At 51.8% G+C, this 24,954-nt stretch overlaps 1 protein-coding gene across 1 annotated transcript in view; it reads left to right on the top strand.

Moving 5' to 3' along the window:
• Window positions 1–24,954, top strand: part of CDK5RAP1 (CDK5 regulatory subunit associated protein 1) — a 180,182-nt gene that overhangs the window by 99,435 nt on the left and 55,793 nt on the right. Inside the window, 2 exon segments of the mRNA XM_029612413.1 lie at window positions 5,930–6,050; window positions 6,277–6,507. Of these exon segments, the coding sequence (XP_029468273.1) occupies window positions 5,930–6,050; window positions 6,277–6,507 (352 nt within the window).

Below are 24,954 nucleotides of genomic sequence, written 5' to 3'. Positions count from 1 at the left end.
AGAATTACTATAATTTTTTCCCTTTCTAGCCTTTCAAGCAGCCAATTATAGGCAGGCTTGGCAGGGCTTTGTCCTACTTCCTTTTCCCGGAGGTTTTTAGTTGGCCCAGTGAGCAGAGGGGAGGATTTACCAGTGGGCTGGTCACTCTCGCCCTCCCTCGGAGACGCTCCATTCCTCTGGCCCCCCCCCCCCCCTTTACAGTGCCGTTCCCCGTGGGCTGAGTTAAAAAAGAAAAAAAAAACCAGAAGAAAGAAGCTGTGAAGGAAAAGGGAGATTTTAAAGGACTTACCTTTTTTTCTGGGGCTGGTGTCCTTTTCTCAGCCGCGCCTGCCATCACTCCCAGGTCTCCGGAGGGGGTGGAGTTCTCCACCCGGCTGCAGACCATGCCTCGGGGGATGACATGCAGCTCCTGTGGAGAGCCGGGGCTCCGGCTCTCCCGTGAAGGCCTCTGCTCCAGATGTCTCCCCGGGGGCGAGGGGCCTTCGCAGCGCAACGATTCGCCGCAGGGGGTGTCCGTTTCGCAGCGCAGGCGGCCGGGGGAAGACCACGAGGCAGGGAGGCAGGGGCCGAGCTCGCTCCCGATTAACGCGGGAATGGTGGCCATTTTGTCTGCTTCCACAGATGCCAATGACTCGGAGGAGGGAGGGGACCTCCCTCCTCCACTTTCCCCGCTGCACAGACCGCGCGGTTTGCCGGCAGAGCCAGCTCCTCCTCCGGGCAAGGCATCGGGGGGGGGGGCCCTTAAAGCGGCGGCAACCTTTTTCATCGAAATTTATTTTGCTGATGCACAGGGCGTTTTTGGAGGCAAAGTCTGAGTTGGATACTCAGTCTCTCCTCCCAGCCAAGGCCCTGAGGGAATCGGGGGGGGGGGGGGGGGGGTAAGGTTCCGGATAGGTTGCCCGATCCAGTGGACCCGGTGGATCTGGGTTCCCAGGACCCCTTCTCTCTGGACGACAAGGGAGATATCGTCACGCCGGTGGAGGGTGATGATCCACAGGTCCTGCAGCTGTTCCAGAGAGGAACTGGACCATTTAAATTTGCATGTGCTGCAGGACCTGGAGATCCCCCTGTCACAGGGCGCCTCGGAGGTGTCTACGGGGTATGCAGCGTTTCCTTTCCACCCAAAACTTTCACAGATTGTGTCATGGGAGTGGGAGGCCCCGGAGGCTTCCTTGCGGGTCACTAGGGCTATGGAAAAGTTATATCCACTCCCGGTTGAGATGCTTGACCTTCTTAAGGTTCCCAAGGTGGATTCTGCAGTCACGGCCATAGCCAAGCACACTACTATTCCGGTGACTGGAGGCACAGCGCTGAAGGACCTTCAGGATTGGAAGCTGGAAGTGTTGCTTAAGCGTATTTTTTAAGAAGCCGCCTTGGGAGTCCGTGCTGCGGTATGCAGTAGCCTTATGCAGCGGTCCTTGCTTCGCTGGGTCCAGCAAATGTTGACAGCCCAAGATCTTCCCCCTGGAGAGGCTGAGCAGGGGGCCCACATGGAATCAGCTGTCGCCTATACGGCTGATGCCCTTTATGATCTCCTTCGGCACGCACTATGTCTTCGGCGGTATCGGCACGTCGCCTGCTGTGGCTCCGGAACTGGTCTGCGGATGCCTCTTCCAAATCTCAAACTTGGCTCCTTCCCTTTTAGAAGTAAGTTGCTGTTTGGGCATGAGCTGGAACAACTTATCAAGGCCTTGGGGGACAACAAGGTGTACAGGTTGCCAGAGGACAAGCCCAGGGCGGGCTGCTCTCCTGGTAACTACCGTGGCCGTTTCAGGGGGCAGCATCGCTTTCGGTCAAATAGGGGGACTTCAAGCTATACCCCTCGACAGTCAGCTTCGAGGGCACAGTCTTGGCCATTTCCTTTCGAGGCAGGCGGCCTCAGCAAGCTGGAAACCATGCCTTTGCCAGCAACAGCAAGCCTGCACAATGAAGGGACGCTGACCCATTCCTCCATTCCGAACATCGGAGGTCGAGTGTCCCACTTTAACGAGGAATGGGTCCGAATTACTTCCGATCAGTGGGTACTAGATATGTCACGGTTACGCTTTGGATTTTGCTCGTCCCCTCCGGGATCTTTTCCTGATGTCACCTTGCGGGCCACCGTGCAAGCAACAAGTGGTCCTTCAGATGCTGGAGCGCTTGAGGGCCCTGGGAGCTATTACGCCGGTTCCTCCGGAGCACTGGACCAGTCGATACTCCATCTATTTTGTGGTACCAAAGAAGGATGGATCCTTTTGCCCGATTCTGGACCTAAAGCAGGTCAACAAAGCCTTGCGTGTGCCTCGCTTTCGGATGGAAACGTTGCGGTCGGTCATTGCAGCGGTACACAAAGGAGAGTTTTTGGCTTCTTTGGATCTGACGGAGGCATATCTTCACATAGGGATACAGGAACACCACCAGCGGTTTCTCCGGTTCATGGTTCTGGGTCAGCACTATCAGTTTCGTGCCCTACCCTTTGGCCTGGCGACCGCTCCTCGCGTCTTCACCAAGGTGTTGGTGGTCATGGCGGCGAGCTTACGTCGGGAAGGAATTCTGGTGCATCCATACCTGGACGATTTGCTTATTTGGGCGAAATTGGAGCAACTCTGTCTCGCGGTGGTGCGTTCGGTTGTGAGTCGTCTACAGTCCTTGGACTGGATTGTCAACTATGCCAAAAGCCAACTGATACCCACTCAGGTAATAGAGTTCCTGGGGGTTCGATTCGATACGTTGACGGGCAGAGTCTCCTTACCCCTCGATTTGTATGGACTGGTTGATGTTCCAGGTGCGGTGTCTTCTCTCTCTCCCCTCCCCAGTGGTGTGGGATTATTTGCAGGTGCTTGGATATATGGTGTCTACCCTGGAGCTAGTCCCTTGGGCCTTTGCACATTTAAGACCGTTGCAGAGGGCACTGCTCTCGCGTTGGGACCAAGTCGGAGGAGTGCCAGATCCCACTGCCTCTGGTTGAACCGGCCCGGTCCAGTCTGTCTTGGTGGCTCAATCAGGATCACCTCCTGAAGGGGGTCTACCTCGAGAGCCCCCAATGGATAGTGGTAACGACCGATGCCAGCCTCTCCGGTTGGGGAGCAGTGTGCCAGTCGAGGTCGGCTCAGGGCCTTTGGACCCCGTGGCAGGCATGGTGGTCCATCAACAGGTTGGAGACCAGAGCGGTCCGGCTGGCTCTACAGCATTTTTTTACCAGTACTACGCAACAAGGCGGTAAGGATTCTCTCTGACAATGCGACCGCGATGGCCTACATAAACAGGCAAGGAGGCACCAGGAGTCAACCCGTGTCAGAGGCCTACATGTTGATGAGATGGGCAGAGCGTCACCTCGACCGGATTGCGGCATCTCGCGTCGCCGGCATCAACAACGTTCAGACGGACTTCCTCAGCCGACAACAGTTGGATACCGGGGAATGGGAACTGTCGGAGGAAGCGATGAGCATGATATTAAGGCGATGGGGGATCCCACACCTTGACCTGATGGCAACTCGGAACGCAAAGGCGGCTCGCTTCTTCATTCACAGATGAGAACACGGGTCCGAAGGGTTGGATCCTCTGGTTCTTCCCTGGCCGCCGCACGTCCTTCTCTGTGTTTCCTCCATGGCCTCTCATTGGAAAGGTTTTCGCCGCATAGAGTCTCACCATGGGCCAGTAATTCTAGTGGCTCCCGAGTGGGCTCAGAGGCCATGGTTTGCCGATCTGATCAACCTAGTGGTGGACGGTCCTCTGCATTTGTCACCTACCCAACCTGCTGCGGCAGGGTCCAGTATTTTTAGAGCAGGCACATCGATTGTCTAGTGACTAGGCTTATGAACGGAGGCGGTTAAGAAGAAAGGGTTACTCGGAGGCAGTTATTTCTACACTTCTCCGGGCTCAGAAAACTTCTATGTCGCTTACCTATGTCCAGGTTTGGATAGTCTTTGATTCCTGGTGCCGTGAGTGCGGTTTGTCCCCTCGACGGGCCACTATCGTAAGGGCCTGTCTTACAGTTCGCTCCATGTCCAGGTCTCTGCTTTGGGCAGCCTCCATGGTAAAATTGATGGTCATTCCATAGCGGCTCACCCGGATGTGATGTGGTTTTTGAAGGGGGCTAAGCACTTGAAACCGCCGGTGTGAGTGGTTTGTCCGTCTTGGAGTTTAAACTTGGTTCTCCGGTCTCTCTGTGGATCGCCTTTTGAGCCGTTACGGCGAGCGACACTTAAAGACTTGACACTTAAAGCAGTGTTTCTCGTGGCTATTTGTTCGGCTAGGCACATCTCCGAGCTTCAAGCCCTGTCCTTTCGAGAGCCTTTTCCTTGTATTTCGGATTCGGGTATCTCTCTTCACACAGTACCTTCCTTTTTGCCTAAGGTGGTGTTGGCTTTTCATGTTAATCCGTCGAATTACCAGCTTTTTCTGAGGAAGATAAGATCTATGGAGGTTGGATGTCCGTAGGGTCCTATTGCGATATTTGGAGGTTACTAATCTGTTTCGATTGTCTGATCATCTCTTTGTTCTGTGGAGCGGTCCGAAGAAAGGGGCTCAGGCCTCTAAGACTACTATAGCCAGATGGTTGAAGGACGCTATTGCTTCTGCTTACATATGTTGCGGGCGTCCAGTGCCAGAGGATCTTAAGGCGTATTCTCTTTGGTCTCAGGCGGCTTCATGGGCGGAAAGCCAGTGTGTCTCGCCGCAAGAGATTTGTCGGGCGGCCACGTGGAAGTCCTTACACACATTTGCTAAGCATTACCGGTTGGATGTGAGGGATCCGAGGGTGGATTCCTTTGGCGGTAGTGTGCTTCGCGTGGGACTCTCCAGATCCCACCCCATTTAGGGCAGCTTGGGTACATCCCAGCAGTCTGGACTGATCCTGGTACGTACAGGGAAAGGAAAATTAGTTCTCACCTGTTAATTTTCGTACCAAGGATCAGTCCAGACGCCCACCCGTATGCAGGAGAGTCCAATCACCTGTTCATAATTTCTTGACAGGTCGTACTGCAGGTCCGTTTCTGATCTTGAAGAGCCTACGTCGTTATCTTTGCGATTTCATGTTGCTCCATTTATTGAGCAGGTTTAGTTTTAACTTGATCAAGTCACTGGTTGCAAAAGTGTATTTAAGTTTTTATCTTACACAAACCTTTTTTTAGTGACAATGGTTTTTTCATTCTGCTTTGTTATCAATAATACTGAGGGATCGCAGGTGGCACCCCGGGTTATATGGGTGGTGCTTTTCAGTTTTCTTTCTGACTCCATCTGCTGGAAGGGGAGGCATAACCCCAGCAGTCTGGACTGATCCTTGGTACTGCAGGAACAAAAATTAACAGGTGAGAACTAATTTTCCTTTTCTTGAGTAATCCCAGAACTCTATAAAGCTGAAAACTTATGCAAAGAAAGCTTGTTTGTAATATTTACAGAATGTTCAGCCAAGTCATAGTCCTTGACATTAGCTAGAAGCAGAGGTGAAAGTAATCTTAAGCTAGAGGCTTCCAATGCACTTATCTCAACCAGTCCAGAAAATGAGGGTGGAATGAGCTTCATGGGTTATTTTTGTATGTTTTTCTGTTAAAATATTTCTGTTGTCATAAATTTGGATGTCAAAAGTATGAGAATTTTTTTGATTGCATGAGATTTTTTGACTTCAGAAATTTAAATGTTACTGAAACTCCTTAATTAGGAGTTAGCACCCTGATGAGGTTTGGATTATTTCTACCAAAATGCAGTTTAAGCCATTGCATACACAAGAGCCTATTTGATAAAAGAATCACTTTTTAAGAAATGATAGGTCAATTAAATTGTTTGCAAGAAAACCGAATATTCTAATGCTGAATGTCCTGTCAGAATGATTGAACGCCCAGGAACCTGCCAGCCCTGAATGGAGCTTGGAGGCCATTGTTGTCACAAATTATTAACTCTGAAAATATGATGTAGTAACATAGGACAAAATGACAGGTTTGTTGGATTTCAGCTCCATCATGAGAGGCTGTGACAACATGTGCAGTTACTGCATTGTTCCTTTTACCCGTGGCCGGGAGAGAAGTCGCCCCATCTCCTCCATTCTGCAGGAAGTCAAGATGCTTTCTGATCAGGTAACTTGAGTATTTCTTCCCCCAGAGGCTTCTGCCGTCTCCTTTTTCTTGTATTCCGCCACCAAAGTCATAGTTCTTTCCAGTGATGAGCACATTTCAGTGCTTGGGAGTAGGCTATAGCAAGATCCTGCATTGTGCAGGTGTCGTCTTTGAGCAATGGGCAGACTTGTGATTGCTGTCTTTTTTCATAGTCTGTGGTATTTGCTTTATTTCTCATAATCTTCAGGGAGTAAAAGAGGTGACTCTTCTGGGTCAGAATGTAAACAGCTTCCAGGATACCTCGGAGGCCCAGGTCAGCGCGTCAGAGGTCACTCGCTTGAGCCGTGGCTTCAGTACCATCTACAAATCCAAACGGGGGGGACTGCGCTTCGGAGATCTCCTGGACCAGGTCTCCAGGGTAAACCCTGAGATCAGAATCCGTTTCACTTCTCCACACCCTAAAGATTTCCCGGATGAGGTAAGTGTGTGCACTTGAACCTGGTATTCTCATGGCATGGTCCTAACCAACAAGTTGGGAATGTAAGTGACTGAATCTTTATTTCCAGATGAAGCTGTCTGGAGTTAATCTGATGCTGAATGGTTAACATGAAATACAGTATAAAATTTGCAGTAGATATTAATTTAACATTCAGCATTTTGAAGGATGTTCAGGATTACTTATTGGTTTCCTTAATTTGAGTGACATCCAGAACCAATTTATTATACAAAGAATACAGTGGAATCTATCAGAAAACACTTGACTTTTTAAGATAACCTTCTGTAAAACACAATTTCCTAGCTTTTAGACAGATGGCCTCAGGACTAATGGGTTATATTCCCCTACCAGCAGATGGAGACGGATCAAGCTGATGTCACAAAGTGTGTACATACCCCTGTAGTGACCTCAGCCCGCTAGTATTCTCCATCTCCAGCAAATGGTGGACGTACCTATCCCTATGGAAGATGCAAATTCTACATTTTAAATTGAAGAAAATTGACCCTTGCTCTCCTGTGGAGATACCTAAAGGTCCATTCCCCAGTTGAGAATTCCTGAGGTGATTTCTGTGGTCCCTCAGAGATGTGCCTTGGTCTGGTAGCTGGTTCCCGATGTGGACTTTGCTGCTTGTGCAGCTGAAAGGCAGCGGGTGCAGGAATCTGAGCCAGGCAATGAGGGCCAAAACCCTCTCCCCCTGCAGCTGGAGATTCCCTGTACTTAGCGGGTAAGCGCTGAGCACAGGTAAGTTAAAAAAAAAAAAAAAAAAAAAAAGACGTCTTCCGAAACAGAGGCGATTAGAGAAGGTTTCTCTAGGATTTCCTCTGGTCTCTGCTGCCTACACGCCATAAGAACATAAGAAATTGCCATGCTGGGTCAGACCAAGGGTCCATCAAGCCCAGCATCCTGTTTCCAACAGAGGCCAAACCAGGCCACAAGAACCTGGCAATTACCCAAACACTAAGAAGATCCCATGCTACTGATGCAATTAATAGCAGTGTCTATTACCTAAGTAAACTTGATTAATAGCCGTTAATGGACTTCTCCTCCAAGAACTTATCCAAACCTTTTTTGAACCCAGCTTTACTAACTGCACTAACCACCTCCTCGGCAGCAAGTTATTTTTAGTTGAGGAGCTCCCGATTTTGGAGCTGCCTGAGGGAGAAGAGTCTGGTCTTTTTTTTTTTTTTTTGTTCCCCCTCCCTTTTTGAGCCCTGTGCTATCTCAGGATGAGATCCTTCACCCTCCACCCTCCCCCCCACCCCCGGGCAATTCCAGGCCACGTTTTACCTCAGAATTTGTGCTGTTAACAAGTCCATCTGGCCAGTTTGCAAGAGGAGGAGGATCCCCCTCCAGGTCGTCCTACCGCCAAAATTCCACGGCTGCCTTCTCCGGCCACTCCCGTGGTGCTGGATGCGCAGGATTCCGTCAGGTTCGGGTGGTACCGGGGGTCCCTCCCCCTCCGGATCCTCTGACCCAGCCTGCAGCTCCGGACCAGGATCCGGACGCTGACATGGCTGGGACACCTTCCCCTCTGGAGGGGAATGGACCCCCCCCCCCCCCCCGGGTGCTCCGCCTATTTCAGGAGGAGGAACTGGAGCCTCTCATTCTTTTTATTCTTCAAGAACTGGGTATTGAGAGTCCTCCAGCGGATCCTCTCATGGCTGCGATGCCAGCCAACATGGACCCGGTTCTGGCGGGACTCAGGGCTCCTGCTCGCTCTTTTCCATTCCATCCCATGCATAAATTACTGCTCCTCCGGGAAAGGGAGGCTCCAGAGGCGGGGCTCCGAGTGGGGAGAACTGTGGACAAGCTCTATCCTCTCCCTGAGGATTGCCTGGAAATATTGAAAATTCCCACGGTGGATTCTTCTGTGTCGGCAGTCACTAAGCATACTACTATCCCAGTGGTGGGGGCCGCGGCATTGAAGGATGTTCAGGACCGCAAGCTCGAATTCTATCTCAAGCGGATCGAGTTCCTGGGCTTGGGAGCCTGAGCGACGATCTGCAGCAGTCTCATGCAGCGGGCAAGCCTTAGGTGGGTTCAACAATTGCTCAGCACCCAGGACCTCCTGCAGAGGCGGAGCAGGCTGAACGGTTGGAGGGCACGATAGCATATGGAGCGGATGCTCTTTATGATCTACTCCGCATCCAGGCGAAGGCAATGGTTTCTGCGGTGTCAGCCAGACTCCTCCTCTGGCTGCGCAATTGGTCGGCGGACTCATCTTCCAAGGCATGGTTGGGCACACTTCCTTTTAAGGGTAAGATGCTTTTCGGCGAAGACCTCGAGCAGCTTATTAACTCCTTGGGTGAGAACAAGGTTCATAAGTTGCCCGAGGACTGCCCTAAACAGTCGAGAGCCTTTTTCCCTACTCGTTCCCGCTTCCGGGGCCAGTGGAGGTATTCTGCTCGGGCGTGAGGTGCTTCCTCTAGAGGCACTTCCTCCAGATCTCAGTCATGGCCTCAGTCCTTTTCGGGGCTGTCGGGCCTTCCGAGATGGTGCCTCCCAGCGCCCCGCAGTCAAACCCTCTTCCCAATGAGATCCGGCCGGCCCATTCCTCCATTCCAGACTTAGGTGGTCGTCTATCCCTGTTCTTCGAGGGCCAAAATCACGTCGGACCAGTGTGTCCTCGAGATTATAAGCAAAGATTACGCTTTAGAGTTTGCTCGAGACCTACCGGATCTGCACATTGTCTCTCCTTGCGGTCCTCCGAAGTGGGCCCCCGTGTGCCAGACTCTCGCCTGGCTCCAGGGGCTGGGGGCTATAGTCCCAGTCCTGGCGGAAGAACAAGGCGCCGGCCAGTATTCCATCTACTTTGTGGTGCCAAAAAGGATGGGTCCTTCCGTCCCATGTTGGACCACGAGGAATATGCAAGAGCGATCTTATACAGAGTCCATTCAGTGTTTACAATTGTTTACTTTTTGAGAATTCTCTCGTTTGCCTGTTTAGCTTTTCTTATTACTTGCTTGATCTTTTACTGGTTATCTTTAATCTGCTTTGACAATGGTTATACTGAAGGGCTGCAGGGTAGGCTCTGTCCTGTTATAGGATACCCTTACAGTTTTGGTCTGACTCCATCTGCTGGACAGGAGGCTCAACCCATGGTCTGGACTGATCTGTGGTACTATAGGAACAAAAATTATCAGGTAAGAACTAATTTTCCTCAATATATGCTGTACAAAGAAAAATGACTGTATATACAAGGAGATAAAATGCGGTGTCAGGGTAGGACGAGGTCTATTCTGGGTATGCCTGTTTGAAGAGTCATGTCTTAAGTTTCTTTTTGAATTTTTGTGTACATGGCTCTAAGCGAAGGGCATAGAGTTCCAAAGGGTGGGGCCTGCGATGGTAAAGGCTTGTAGTTAGTGGAGATGAGGTGCGTGGTCTTAGGGGAAGGAGTGTATAGGCAGCCTTTGTAGGCTGATCTGGTGGGTCAGTTGGAAGAAAGGAAGTGGAGGGAGTTTTTAAACCAATTGATGTTGTGAGAGTGTAGTGTATCATAGTGAAGGTTTTGTAGGTTATGCGAGAGGAGATAGGTAGCCAGTGGCGCTCCTTGAGGACAGGGGTAATGTGATCGGATTTACGGGTATTGGTTAGAATTTTGGCTGCTACATTTTGTAGCATCTGTAGGGGTTTGATAGTTGTGAACGGGAGGCCGAGGAGGAGGGAGTTTGGGGAGAATGGTTGCTTGAAGGACAGTGTGGAAGTCGTGGATATGAAGCAGGGGTTTAAGTTTTTTAAGAACCTGTAGTTTAAAGAAACAGTCTTTTATGGTAGCATTGATATGTTTTTTCATGTTGAATTGTTGGTCGATGGTAGCACCGATATCCCTTACGCTGAAAGGGAAAATAATAGGTGGGGGTGGGGTCAGTGCTTAGAGGTTATTTTGCGGTGATATGACTAATAGTTATGTTTTAGATGTGTTTAATGCCAGGTGTAGATTAGTGAAGAGGGTGTTTATGGCTGAGAGGCATTTATCCCAGATCTTGAGAGATTTGGCTAAGGAATCTTGTATGGGGATAAGGATCTGAACATCGTCTGCATAAATATAATGTTTGAAGTCAAGGCTTGGCAGATCTCCACGGGTAACAACAATCTAATCTCTGCCCATGATACTGCCTGAGCCCTAGTGAAATGGACCCTGAACCTGAGTACGCAACGGCTTCTCAGCATCCACATACAGGGCTGTATGTTGCTCTCTACAGAATGTCTGTGTGCGCAGTGCGTTGGCTCTTTGCACGTGCTGTGTGCATAGTTCTGGGTGCATGCCTATGCGCACAACTTTTAAAGCATAGGATACGTTCCGGCTGGGAGCATTGACTGTGCGTGTACCTCATCATGCCCTTTTACTTAGGCATTTCAGATCTGTGTGCGTAAAGTTCTTAAGTGCGAGCTGATTGAATGCACAGCTACCGCTGCTAATGGCGCCGGTAACCAAGAAGCCCAAGCGCCTTTCCCTATGCGCTGCTTGTCACATTAGGGCGTCTCAGCCTGACCTGTCTTCCAAGTTGTGTCGGCGCTGCGGGGACTATTCGGTTCGCCTTCACTTACCGATGGAAGTCTGTTCTCGCCTCCAGTGGTGGTTGCAGGAGGCTCATCCGAGAAGAGCGTGTCTTTGTCCTCTCTGACATGGCTGGTTCTCATGACAGATGCAAGTCTCCAGGTTGGGGAGCTTAGTGTCAGGAACGGACAGCCCAGGATCATTGGATGGCCGAGGAGGCTGTCTGGAACATCTCTCACCTGGTAGCACGGGTGGCCGTTTAGTGTGCTTACAGTTCAGCCACAGGTTACAGGGCCGAGCGGTCTGTGTCATGTTGGACAGCACAACAATGGTGGCTTACATCAATCATCAGGAAGGAACCAAGAGCCAGCATGTAGCACAGGAAATAGACCAACTTATGGAATGGACAGAAGGATATCTGCAGATGATCTCGGCCCCCCACATTGCCAGAAAGGACAACACAAGAGCAGACTTTCTCAGCAGGGAGATACTGGACCCCGGAGAATGGGTGTTGTCCATCAAAGCGTTCCAGCCGATCGTAAACCGCTGTGACCTGCCATCCTTGGACCTGCTGGTGACCTCTCGAAATGCGAAAGTTCCTTGCTTCTTCAGCTGCAGGAGAGATTGGTGGTCACTGGGCATTGATGCTCTTGTACAGGTCCGTCTGGAAGGTGAATTACTGTACGCCTTTCCTCCATGGCCCTTGGTGGGCAGGCTCATATGCAGAATCGAAGTCCACAAAGGGCAGTTTTCCTGGTGGCCCCAGAATGTCCCAGGCATCCGTGGCATGCAGATCTGCAGAGGATCCTGGTGGGAACACCTCTTCATCTTCCGCCTTACATGGAACTATTACGGCAGGGGCCGGTCCTCCATGAGGATCCAACTCTGTTCTGTCTTATGGTTTGACCCTTCAGAGGGGCTCACCTGTTGAAGCATGGACATTCCTTGGCGGTGATTCTTACCTTTTTCTGTGCTTGAAAGTTCTCCACTTCTCTAGCTTACGTGCGGGTTTGGACACTGCTTGAGGCCTGATTGGAGGAGTGCGGTGTTCTTCCTCGTTCAGTGAAGAGCTTTTTGCAGGATGGGTTGAACATAAGAACATAAGAAATTGCCATGCTGGGTCAGACAGAGGGTCCATCAAGCCCAGAATCCTGTTTCTAACAGAGGCCAAACCAGGCTACAAGAACCTGGCAAGTACCCAAACACTAAGGAAGATCCCATGCTACTGATGCCTGTAATAGCAGAGGCCATTCCCTAAGTCAGCTTGATTAATAGCAGTTAATGGACTTATTCAAGAACTTATCCAAACCTTTTTTAAACCCAGCTACACTAACTGCACTAACCACATCCTCTGGCAACAAATTCCGGTGCTTAATTGTGCGTTGAGTGAAAAAGAATTTTTTCCGATTAGTCTTAAATGTACTATTTGCTAACTTCATGGAGTGCTCCCTAATCCTTCTATTATCCGAAAGTGTAAATAACCGACTCACATCTGCTCATTCAAAACCTCTCATGATTTTAAAGACCCCTATCGTATCCATCCTCAGCAGAACAGCCCTAACCTCTTTAGTCTTTCCTCATAAGGGAGCTGTTCCATCCCCTTTATCATTTTGGTCGCCATTCTGTGTAACTTCTCCAATGCAATTATATATATATATATATATATTTTTTTTTTTTTTTGAGATGCGGTGACCAGAACTATACACATTACTTAAGGTGCAGTCTCACGATAGAGTGATACAGAGGCAGCGGGGCCATCCATCTGGAATACCATGCCTCCAGACCTCAGACAGGAACACTGCCTGTTGACCTTTAGGAAAAAACTCAAGACCTGGCTGTTCCATCAAGCCTTCCCATAACCTGATCCTTTCTCTCATAATCCCTCCCTCAACCCCCCCTCCTAATTCCTTGTTCATGGAAAGTCACAACCTTAGCCATTTGTTAATCCCCCTCCAGTACTGCCACTGCATTGCATTGTAGCCACCCTTATCTTCTTGTATATAAATTCTATATTTATTTATAGAGTGTTCTATTTGTGATCCATGGCACATCCAGTACTTACCTTGTTAAACTCATTGTTAAACCTCTGTCAGCTCTCGTTTCCCAAGTTCCCATAACACATTTTTTATTGTAACTTATCTTCTTCGTTATTGTTAATGTTATAATACCCCTGTTCCATGTAAACCGATATGTTTCATGAATGTCGGTATATAAAAGTTAAATAAAATTTCCATTTTATTCACCATTCCCTTCCTAATAATTCCTAATATTTGCTTTTTTGACTGCTGCAGCCCACTGGGCATACGATTTCAAATTATCCACTATGATGCCTAGATTTTTTTCCTGGGTGGTAGCTCCTAATATGGAACCTAACATCGTGTAACTACAGCAAGGGTTATTTTTCCCTATATGCAACACCTTGCACTTGTCCACATTTAAATTTCATCTGCCATTTGGATGCCCAATCTTCCAGTCTCGCAAGGTCCTCTTGCAATGTATCACAATCCGCTTGTGATTTAACTACTCTGAATAATTTTGTATCATCTGTAGATTTGATAACCTCAATAAGTTCAGTGCTTATTGGAGTTGAATACAGTTGCGGTTGACTGTTTTTGATCATATTTTAGATCATATTTTCACTAGTCTGTCCACATTGGCTTTTGAAGAGAATATTGGCAGGCTGAGGTCACTGCAGGGATATATATAAACACCGTGACGCTTGCTTTGTCTCCATCTGCTGGCAGGGGAGCATTGGTCCTGAGTCAATCTGTCTACACTAAAAAAAAAACAAAATTATCAGGAAAGTAATTTCTCTGTTTTAGATCTCTGCACTGTATTATAGTGGAGACTGGATTGAACATTACTCTGTTCGCTGTACGTACCCGGTTCAGCCCAGTATACTTCTCCTCCAGCAGGCGGAGACAGACCAATTTCTGTGGACTCTGTCGTATACCACTGAGGTGCCACCTAGAGTCTGTCAGTATTCTTCTGTCTCCAGCAGGTGGAAGAGGTGCTTCCCTGGAGTCTGGTATTTGGTTAGGATTTAAGGGTCTTTTGTATGTTTTGTTTTGGTTTTTTTTTTTGGGGGGGGGGGGGGGTAGTCCATTTGTGCGGCTGGCTAGTGAGGGGTCAGATTTTTGATCTTAGGCTAGTTCCCCTTTTTAGCCTCCCAGGGGGTTGTCTGGTCCTGGTGGGACCATCCCCCCTGGTATTTGAGGCTCAGGAGCAGAGGGTTGAGGACCCTGTAACTGCCCACTGAAGGTGATCCCGGGGGTCTCGGCTCTCACCTTCAGTTAGCCCCCTGTAAGATTAAAAAAAAAAATTGGGGTTCCCTGTATGTACCAGGATCAGTCCAGACGGTGGGTTATGTCCCCCGTCCAGCAGATGGAGTCAGACAAAGCTTCGGAGGGTGCTGACATATCAACCAGTGCACCCTCCCTAGATCCTCAGTATCTTTCTGACTCTAGCAGATAGGAGTAGGGGAACCGTGTGCTTCCCCTGTTTGGTGGACTTTTCTCCATAATTCTATTTTTTTTCTTCTTCTGTTTTCAAGGTTGGTTCAAGTTTGGTTAAAAAAAAAAAGAGTTTTAAGAAAGTTAGAAGCTCTGTGTGGGAGTTTTCTCATCTCTTGCAAGCAGTGTTGTGTGGGCACCTTCCCTTCCCCCATCCTTCCTTCGGTGGGGTAAGTGGCTCCTTCGGGCTTTTCTGTTATTTTTCTCCTGTTTCCTCCTACAGGTTCTAGCCTCTTTGCTGTTAGGGTGGTGGATGCTGGTGGTGCCAGCCCCTCCCCCCCCCTCGCTGCGCTTTCCCCAGCGGCCCCGAGACGCGCATTCCCCGGGGCCGCCTCAGCAGAGAGGCACATTCCTCTGCTGTCACTTGCCGGGGATAAGGGTACAGCGGAGGCTTCTTTCCTGCTCCCTGCGGCGCTCTTCGGTTGTCTGCTCCAAGCGGCTCACCTCCCTCCTCTTCCCCCCTGGTCGCCTCTGAGCATGCTGTGGTCCCGCAGCATGGCGTGCGGAGGCCCAGGGTCACACGAGGGTCTTTGTGAAAGGTGCCTCCCTGGTGGGGAGGACACCTCCCTGCCGCGGGATAAAGCTTGTTCGCGCGCTCCAGCGTGCCATGGACTACAGGAGCCGGCCCCATCCCCGCTTTCAGCGGGAATGGCGGCCATTTTGGAAGCAGGGGACAACGTGCAGCAGCCATCAGGAGATGCAGGGGAGGATTTCTTTGACATACCCCCGCCGATGCTTACCCTGGTTCCTTTGCTAGCTCTCCCGGTACCCCCGGGGACTCCCTACTGCCCCCCCCCCCCGGGCCCCCCACGTTCTCGGCGGAGTTCATTGTGCTTATGCACAATGGTTACCTGCAGTGCCTGGAGAATCCTAGGGTTTCTGGGTTCGAGCCACCACCAGCCAAGGCTCCCTGGCTATCGGAGACACCCATGGGGGCCCAGGGCACTTCGGGAGGGGGGCTTCAGGGTACATTTTGCCCTCCCCTCGGGGGGGAGGGGCAGCCCCTCTCCCGGATCTGGGGGGAGATCCGCTGTCTTCACTTGGGGATGATCCGCTCCTCGCTGTGCAACTGGAAGGAGATGATCCGCGGGTCCTTTGCATCTTTCAAAAGGAGGAGCTAGAGGACCTAATCCCTCATATCCTGCAGGAGCTGGACCTCGAGCCTCCCCTAGACCCCCCCAGGACCCCCCCGTGCCAGTTGTCGCCTCTTCTAGCAAGAAAGGGAATCCAGTTCTGGCTGGCCTGTGCCCCTTGTCCCGGGCCTTTCCAACACATGCCACCTTCCTACAGTTCCTGGCCAGGGAATGGGATACTCCCAAAGCCTCCCTCAGGGTCGGCCGGGCGATGGAAAAACTTTATCCGCTTCCAGAGGACTTCTTGGAGCTCCTCAAGGTTCCTAAGGTGGATTCAGTGGTGTCAGCGGTTACCAAACGGACAACAATACCGGTCACTGGTGGGACGGCCCTGCGTGACCTCCAGGATAGGAAGCTAGAAGTCTACCTAAGAGGGTTTTTGAGGTCTCGGCGCTGGGAGTTCACGCTGCCATTTGTAGTTCTTTCGCGCAGAGGGCTGGACTCCATTGGGTCTAACAACTTCTCACCTCCCAGGAACTACCGCCGGAGGACGCAGTCCAAGCGGACCGCCTGGAGGGCGTCATAGCCTATGGAGCGGATGCTCTGTACGATCTGCTCCGGGTCTTAGCAAGGTCCATGGTCTCCGTGGTCTCGGCAAGGCGCCTCCTCTGGCTTCGCAACTGGTTGGCAGATTCCTCTTCCAAAACCAGCCTGGGATCTCTTCCCTTCAAGGGCAAGTTTCTCTTCGGAGACGACCTCGACCAGATCATTAAGTCTTTGGGGGATAACTCGGTCCATCGTCTGCCCGAGGACCGCCAGAGGCCTAATCGATCATTCACTTCTTCTCGGAGTCGGCCTCGCGCTCAACGCCGCTATCGCGGACTCCGGCAGACTGTGCCCCAGGCTCCATCCACCAGAACACAGTCGTGGCCCTGTTCCTTTCGTGGACACAGACCACCCAGGGAGGGGGCTTCCTCCAAATCCCCCCAATGATGCCAGGCTCACCCACTCCTCGCCCCCCCCCCCCCCCCCCCGGATCGGAGGACGACTATCCCTCTTCTACGAGGAGTGGGTTCAAATCACCTCGGACCAGTGGGTCCTAGACATCCTAAGGAATGGCTACACATTGGAGTTTGCTCGCACCCCAAGGGACAGATTTCTCTTCTCACCATGTGGTCCGAGGCACAACTTGTCACTTGTGACTCAGAGAACAAACCCTCGACAGGCTCCTGGATCTCGGGGCCATCTCGCCCGTCCCCTTCGGAGAGGTGGGTTTGGGCCATTATTCAAGCTACTTCGTCGTACCCAAAAAGGACGGAGCCTTCCGCCCAATCTTGGAGGTCAACAAGTCCTCCGGGTCCTTCGCTTCCGAATGGAGACCCTGCGCTCCGTGATCGCGGCGGTACATTAGAGAGAGTTCTTCGCCTCTCTGGACCTGACAGAGGCCTATCTCCACATTCCAATCCGCAAGGCTCATCAGAGATTTCTGCGTTTCAAGATTCTCAACCAGCACTTTCAATTCCAGGCTCTCCCCTTCGGATTGGCGACCGTCCTGCGGACGTTCACAAAGATCATGATTAGTGGCAGCGGCTCTCCGACAGGAGGGAATCCTAGTCCATCCCTACCTGGGCAATTGGCTCATCCGGGCGAAGACCTTCTCCCAGGGACAGTGGGCGGTCTCCCGGGTCGTTCAACTCCTTCGATCTCTCGGCTGGGTGGTGAACTTCGCCAAGAGCAGTCTCAGGCCTTCGCAGCATTTGGATTTCTTGGGTGCACGCGTCGACACGGTTCAGGGCAAGGTTTTCCTACGCCCGGACAAGGCGCAATCTCTCCGAGACCAAATCCAACGCATCACCGCGCTTCTGGAGCCCACCTCTTGGGATTATCTGCAGATCCGTGGCCTCCACCATCGATCTAGTACCATGGGCATTCGCACATCTGCGTCCCTTACAAGCAGCACTACTCTTGCGCTGGAAACCAGTATCGCAGGACTACCAGCTAGTCCGCCCTCTTCCCTCGATTGCCAGATCCAGCCTCCTTTGGTGGTTGGATCCACTGCATCTCGCACAAGGCACCTTGCTCGAAATGCCGGATTGGGTGGTGGTCTCTACCGATGCTAGCCTAATGGGTTAGGGAGCAGTGTGTCAACGGAGCTCCGCCCAGGGGCAGTGGACAAAGGCGCAAGCCGTCTGGCCAATCAGTCGCCTGGAAACGAGGGCTGTGCGTTTGGCGCTTATTCATTTCCTGCCTCTCGTGAGAAATCTAGCAGTGCGGATCCTGTCTGACAACGCGACCACTGTAGCCTACATCAACCGCCAAGGCGGAATGAGGAGCAGACGTGGCTCTCGAAGCAGCCCGCCTGATGGAGTGGGCAGAGCGGTTTCTCACACGCCTGGCAGCTTCCCACATCGCAGGCGTAGACAACATTCAGGTGGACTACTTGAGCCGATAGACTCTGGATCCCGGGGAGTGGTCTCTCTCTGACAAGGCGATGCAGCTCCTCATCAGTTGCTGGGGGACACCCTGCCTGGACCTCATGGTGACGCCTCAAAACGCAAAGGCGCCACGATTCTTCAGTCACAGGCGGGAATACGGGGCGGAGGGCGTAGACGCACTGGTCCTCCCCTGGCCGGGTCATCTCCTCCTCTACATATTCCCGCCCTGGCCTCTAGTGGGCAAGGTACTACAAAGAATAGAGATACATCGGGGGCCCATCACCCTGGTAGCCCCGGAGTGGCCGCGACGACCGTGGTTTGCGGACTTGCTCAACCTCGCAGAGGACGGCCCGCTGCGCCTTGGACATCTTCCTCGTTTACTCCATCAAGGGCCGGTATTTTTCGACCAGGCAGAACACTTCTGTCTTGCGGCCTGGCCTTTGAAAAGAGGCGGCTCCAGCGCAAAGGTTACCCTGACGCGGTAGTCTCGACCCTTCTACAGGTTAGGAGGACCTCCACTTCGGTTGCCTACGTGAGGGTCTGGAAGGTCTTTGAGTCATGGTGCACTGACCACGACACTCGTAGCAGCAGGGTTTTAATACCCCAGGTCCTCGCATTCCTACAGGACAGCCTGGACAAAGGACTCTCCTACAATTCTCTGCGAGTACAAGTTTTCGCGTTGGGTTCGTTCATTCAGTCAACCGATCACCCTTCTCTTGTCTCATCCGGATATCACCTGTTTCCTCAAGGGGACGAAGCATCTATGGCCTTCGGTCCGGGACCCTTGCCCCTCTTGGAGTCTTAACTTGGTCCTCAGGATTCTCGCAGGTTCTCCTTTCAAGCCCCTTCGCCACACCACCATCAAGGACCTCACCCTGAAGACAGTCTTCCTGGTGGCCATTAGCGCCACATGCCGCATCTCGGAACTCCAAGCACTCTCGTGCAGGGAACCAGTTTTCCGTTTTACGGACACTGGGGTATCCTTACGTACAGTGCCTTCCTTCCTTCCCAAGGTTGTCTCAACTTTCCATGTGAATCAGATGATAGAGCTCCCGTCTTTCGCAGCCAGCGAGCCAAGATCTCTACGACATTTGGATGTCAAGCACAGCCTAATCTGATACTTGGAAGTTACGAACGACTTCAGGACTTCCAACCGCTTGTTCGTCCTCTAGTTGGGGCCACGAAAAGGGTTGCAGGCCACAAACACCACGATCGCGAGATGGCTCAAGGAAGCAATAGTGACCGCATATGTCGGTGCGGGTCGGACTCCTCCAGTGGGGGTCAAGGCCCATTCACTCCGTTCACAGGCAACCTCCTGGGCGGAATCCCAGTCCGTCTCATCTCAGGAAATTTGTCAGGCTGCGACTTGGAAGACACTGCATACCTTCGCAAAACATTACCGTCTGCATCTACAGTCGCCAACCTCCGGATACTTTGGTGACCGGGTCATTCGAGCAGGGCTTTCAGGGGCCCACCCGATTTAGGGAAGCTTTGGTACATCCCACCGTCTGGACTGATCCTAGAACGTACAGGGAAAAGAAAATTATTTCCTTACCTGCTAATTTTCGTTCATGTAGTACCAAGGATCAGTCCAGACGCCCTCCCGCTTACTGCTGGGATTCTGGGGTTCGCCTGCCCGATCTGCCATTACATTGCTATTTTTGGTTTTCTGTTGGTCTTTTGCCTCCGTTCCTCGAGGCTGTTCGACAGTTCTCTTTGCAAGTTGCAATTGTTAGTATCATTTGATCTACTTTCAGATACACTTGATCCAATCCTTTCTAGTTTGTTATTCTGGCTTTGATATTCTTTATACTGAGGATCTAGGGAGGATGCACTGGTTGATATGTCAGCACCCTCCGAAGCTTTGTCTGACTCCATCTGCTGGACGGGGGACATAACCCACCGTCTGGACTGATCCTTGGTACTACAGGAACAAAAATTAGCAGGTAAGGAAGTAATTTTCTTTTCCTGCAGCTTTAAATTCTCCTGCTCTGCCAGCCTAGCTTGCTCGCTGTGGGTGTTTATTTCAGACCGCGGACAGCTCCGATCGCATCGGCCTTTGATTTCTCCTGCTCCTCTCTCTGGCCGGGTTAAATTTAGGTCCCTGCTTATGCCGCGTGGTGCGGCCTGTGCTGTGTGCGGAAGCTTGCGCGCGCGGCTCTCCTGGACTGGTGTTTGTACGGGGTGTCTCTCAGGGGGAGAGGGCTCTTCTGGGGTCGCTGCGCCCGTGAAATCGGGGGTGGGGGGGTCGGCGTCCTGAGTTTGTCGCGTCAGGCCTTGACCCGTTTCAGCTCAGCGCGGGAACGGAGGCCATTTTAAGGACCATGAGGCAGCAGGACACTGCAGCTGAGGGGAATGGGCTTTTGCCTCCCCCGTTGTCGCCACGGCCTAGTGCTCCTGGGGAGGACTGTTTGGCTGGCGCTGGGCAGGTGGACTACAAGGAGGAGGATTCTGACGGCTTTTCTTCATCGTTCACCTTCGATTTTATGCTTTTGATGCACAAAGCTTTTAAGGCGTGCAGGGCTGGTAAGTCACAGGGGCACAAGGTAGCTCGCAGGGCTCCTGCGGCAGCAGGGCCAGGAGGAGGTTCCTCTGAGGCCTGGAAGCGGGTTCGACCATCGAAATCGGGTGGTGCACCCAAGGAGAAACGCCCGCTTCGGGCCATGGTATGTCCGAGGGACAGCACATCCTCTGACTCTTCGGATCAAGCGGATTCTCCGCGGCCAGTCCCTGATCAGGATGTGGACCTTGATACCCAGGCTCCTTCCAAGCACATGGGCTCCCCTCCGGTGGAGGGGGATGACCCCAAGGTGGTGTGTTTGTTTAGAAAGGACGAGCTGGACTCCCTTATTCCGGTCATCCTAGATGAACTGGGGATTGAGGCCCCTCAGGAGGATTCCAGACTGGGGGCTACTATGGATCCAGTGATGCTGGGACTCCGGGGCCCAGCGCGGTCATTCCCTTTTCACTTCTCGGTGTTTGACCTTTTATTCAAGGAGTGGGACACTCCTGATCTAGGCTTGAAGGTGAGCAGAGCCATGGATAAGTTGTATCCGCTCCCAGAAGACACGCTAGATCAGTGGTTCTCAACCCTGTCCTGGGGACCCCACCAGCCAGTCGGTTTTTCAGGATATCCACAATGAATATGCATGAGAGAAAATTTGCATGTTATGGAGGCAGTGTATGCAAATTTTCTCTCATGCATATTCATTGTGGATAACCTGAAAACCCGACTGGCTGGGGGGGTCCCCAGGACAGGGTTGAGAACCACTGCGCTAGATCATCTCCGGGTGCCTAAGGTGGATGCTGTGGTCTCAGCAGTGACGAAGATGTAGACTATTCCAGTAACAGGTGCCACAGCCTTGAAGGATTTGCAGGACCGAAAGTTGGAGGGTACATCTGAAGAAGATCTTTGAGGTTTCGGCTCTTGGGGTCCGGGCTGCCATCTGCAGCTGCTTCGCATAGCGAGCCAGTCTCCGCTGGATCCAGGATTTTCAAGCATCCGTGGAACTTCCAGAGGCCCAGTCATTACAGGTAGGGAGGTTGGAGTCTGCGGTGGCTTACACTGCGGATGCCCTGTATGATCTTTTGCGGACATTGGGAAGAGGGATGGTGTCAGCGGTTTCTGCGCATCTCCTCCTATGGTTGCGGAATTGGTCGGTGGATATATCCTTCAAGTCGCATTTGGGTTTGCTGCCCTTCAAAGGCAGATTGTTGTTTGGGCAGCAATTGGATGATATGATCAAGTTGCTCGGAGAGAACAAGGTCCATAAGTTGCCGGAGGACAGGCCTAGGACCAGGGGATCTTTCCCTCAGAGAGCAAGATTTCGAGGAAATCGGTGTTTTCGCTCCTTCCACTCCACAGGCTCATCATTCCATCAGGGTCAAAGCCATCAAAACACATGGCCCCAGTCCTTTCGAGGCCGGCGGTCCTCCAGAGATGGAGCCCCCCAACCTCATGGGGGTCTCAAGCCTTCACAATGAAGGGCGGCCGGTTCACTCCTCGGTTTCAAAGATTGGGGGCAGGCTGTCCTTATTATTGGAGGAGTGGACCACGGTAACATCGGATCAATGGGTCCTAAGCATAATCGAATATGGCTAAGCTTTAGATTTTGCACGGCCGATCCGCGACCGCTTCATGGTTTCCCCATGAGTGTGCCGTCGAAAGAGACAAGCGTTACACGAGTCCCTACTGCGTTTACAAGACCTTGGCACGATAGTTCCAGCCGGAGAACTCAGGCACGGACGTTACTCGATCTATTTCATGGTGCCGAAAAAGGAAGGAACATTTCGCCCCATCCTCTATCTGAAACAGGTCAATCGGATGCCAAAGGTGCCTCGTTTTCATATGGAAACTCTGCGCTCCGTGATAGCATCGGTCCACAAGGGAGAGTTTCTGGTGTCGTTGGACCTGACTGAGGCTTATCTGCACATTCCCATCCATCCGGATCATCAGAGGTACCTACGGTTCATGATCCTCTGCCAACATTTCCAGTTTTGTGCACTCCCTTTCGGCCTTGCAACAGCGCCAAGGGTCTTCACCAAGGCGATGGTGGTGGTAGCAGCAGCCCTGCGGCGCGAGGGAGTATTGGTTCATCCCTACCTGGACGATTGACTGATTCGTGCGAAGTCGGAGGAATTGTTCAGGACCGTGGTCCAGCGGGTCCTCCGGAGGTTGACTTCCTTAGGTTGGGTGGTAAGCCCCGACAAGAGCCATCTGATTCCTTCTCAATCCTTGGAGTTTCTGGGAGCCAGATTCGATACGGCCTTGGGCAAGGTGTTTATTTCAGAAGAGAGACTTTCCAGATTGATTTCCCAGGTGGACATATTCCGTTCCATGCTTCAGCCCACGGCCTGGGATTATTTGCAGGTCCTGGGGTCGATGGCTTCCACTCTCAAGCTCATTCCATGGGCCTTTGCTCATATGCGTCCTCTGCAGTCTGCGTTGCTCTCCCGCTGGAGGCCACTTTCCTGGCAGTTCCAGCTTCAATTACCGCTGACAGACATGGCGCGTGCCAGTCTACATTGGTAGCTGTGTCCAGACAACTTGCGTCGGGGAGAGGACTTGAAGATTCCCACGTGGATCGTGGTCACAATTGACACCAGCCTCTCCGGATGGGGGGGGCGGTGTGTCAGGGAGCGGCAGTGCAGGGCCAATGGACGAAGACAGAATCCTCCTGGTCCATCAATCACTTGGAGACCAGGGCTGTCCAGCTGGCGATGCAGGCCCTTCTTCCCTTGGTGGAAGGGCGGTCGGTGAGGATACTATCCGACAATGCCACAGCAGCAGCTTACATCAGTCATCAAGGAGGAACCAGGAGCCGTCTGGTGGCGACGGAGCACGGCTGCTGATCGCCTGGGTGGAACGGCACCTTTACAAGATTGCGGCCTCCCACATCGCCGGGGTCGATAATGTGCAGGCAGACTTTCTCAGTCAAAACCAGTTGGATCCAGGGGAGTGGGAACTCTGATGAGGCCTTTCGTCTTCTGTGCCTTCGTTGGACCAGGCCATCCATGGACCTCATGGCAACATACCGCAATGCCAAGGCTTCTCGTTTCTTCAGTCGGCGACGAGAGCCAGGAGCGGAGGGAGTCGATGTTCTAGTTCTGCCCTGGCCGAAGGACTTTCTGTTGTACTTCTTTCCTCCGTGGCCATTGATCGGAAAGGTGTTGCGCCGAATAGAAGTTCATCTGGGCACAGTGATTCTAGTGGCTCCGGAATGGCCACGACGTCCGTGGTTTACAGATCTTGACTCGGCATTGATGGTCTGCTGCGATTTCCTCCATCCTCGACTCTACTGCGCCAGGGGCCCGTCTATTTTGGTGAGGTCAATCGCTTCTGTCTAGCGGCATGGCTTTGAAAGGCAGAGGTTAATTTCGAGAGGCTACTCGCTTGCGGTTATCGCCACGCTCTTGCACTCCTGTAAAACCTCTCCCTCCAGAGCCTATGTTAGGGTCTGGGGGGTGTTTGAGTCCTGGTGTGTGGAACATCGCATTCATCCTGACAAGGCCTCAATCCCGGAAGTTCTGGATTTCCTTCAGGCGGGCTTGTCAAAGGGTCTGGCCTTTAATTCCTTGAGGGTTCAAGTAGCAGAATGTCAACAGGTGGCGCTGCAAGAGATTTGTAGGGCGGCTACCTGGAAGTCCACTCATACTTTCGTGAGTCGCTATAGACTTATGTCTGGGCACCTGAGCTTGGGAGTTTGGAGCCAATGTTTTCCGAACGGGACTCTTGCAGTCCCACCCTGGTTAGGGAAGCTTGGGTACATCCCAGGAGTCTGGGTTGATCCGGGTACGTACAGGGAAAGGAAAATTGGTTCTTACCTGCTAATTTTCGTTCATGTAGTACAACGGATCAGCCCAGAGTCCGCTCGACCGGTAGTTCATTCTTTCTGGTTGTAAGTTTCATATGCCCCCCTATTCAGGGTCAGAATTATAGGGCATTGTTTTTGAGTTTCAGTTAAGAGTCTTCATTTCCTCTACTCTTCGGGGGGAGGTTGTTCAGTGACAGTTGTGAGTCTTTATTATTGTTCTGCTTGGGTACAGTGGAATACTGACAGACTCTAGGTGGCACCTCAGGGGGTATATGACAGAGTCCACAGAAATTGGTCTGTCTCCGCCTGCTGGAGGGGAGGTAAAACCCAGGAGTCTGGCTGATCCGTGGTACTACAGGAACGAAAATTAGCAGGTAACAACCAATTTTCCTTTATGATTTGTGCCTTATGTTTCTGATGCATATGAAGAAGTCTAGCTACGTAGCATTTTTCGTATAATGCCTGATAGTCCAAAGCAGAGAGTCCTGTGGCAATCTTTTCTCATAATTAATAAAATTCAGCAGTAACTGTTCACCACTTACTTCAAAAGTATATTGCTGGTCTCTTGTACAAGCCTAAGATTAACTGCTTTCTGCA

The sequence above is a fragment of the Rhinatrema bivittatum genome, chromosome 8, assembly GCF_901001135.1.
Source record: "Rhinatrema bivittatum chromosome 8, aRhiBiv1.1, whole genome shotgun sequence".
Lineage (NCBI taxonomy): Eukaryota > Metazoa > Chordata > Amphibia > Gymnophiona > Rhinatrematidae > Rhinatrema > Rhinatrema bivittatum.
Note: the sequence above shows the minus strand (reverse complement) of the source record. Positions and strands in the feature narration are given on the sequence as shown.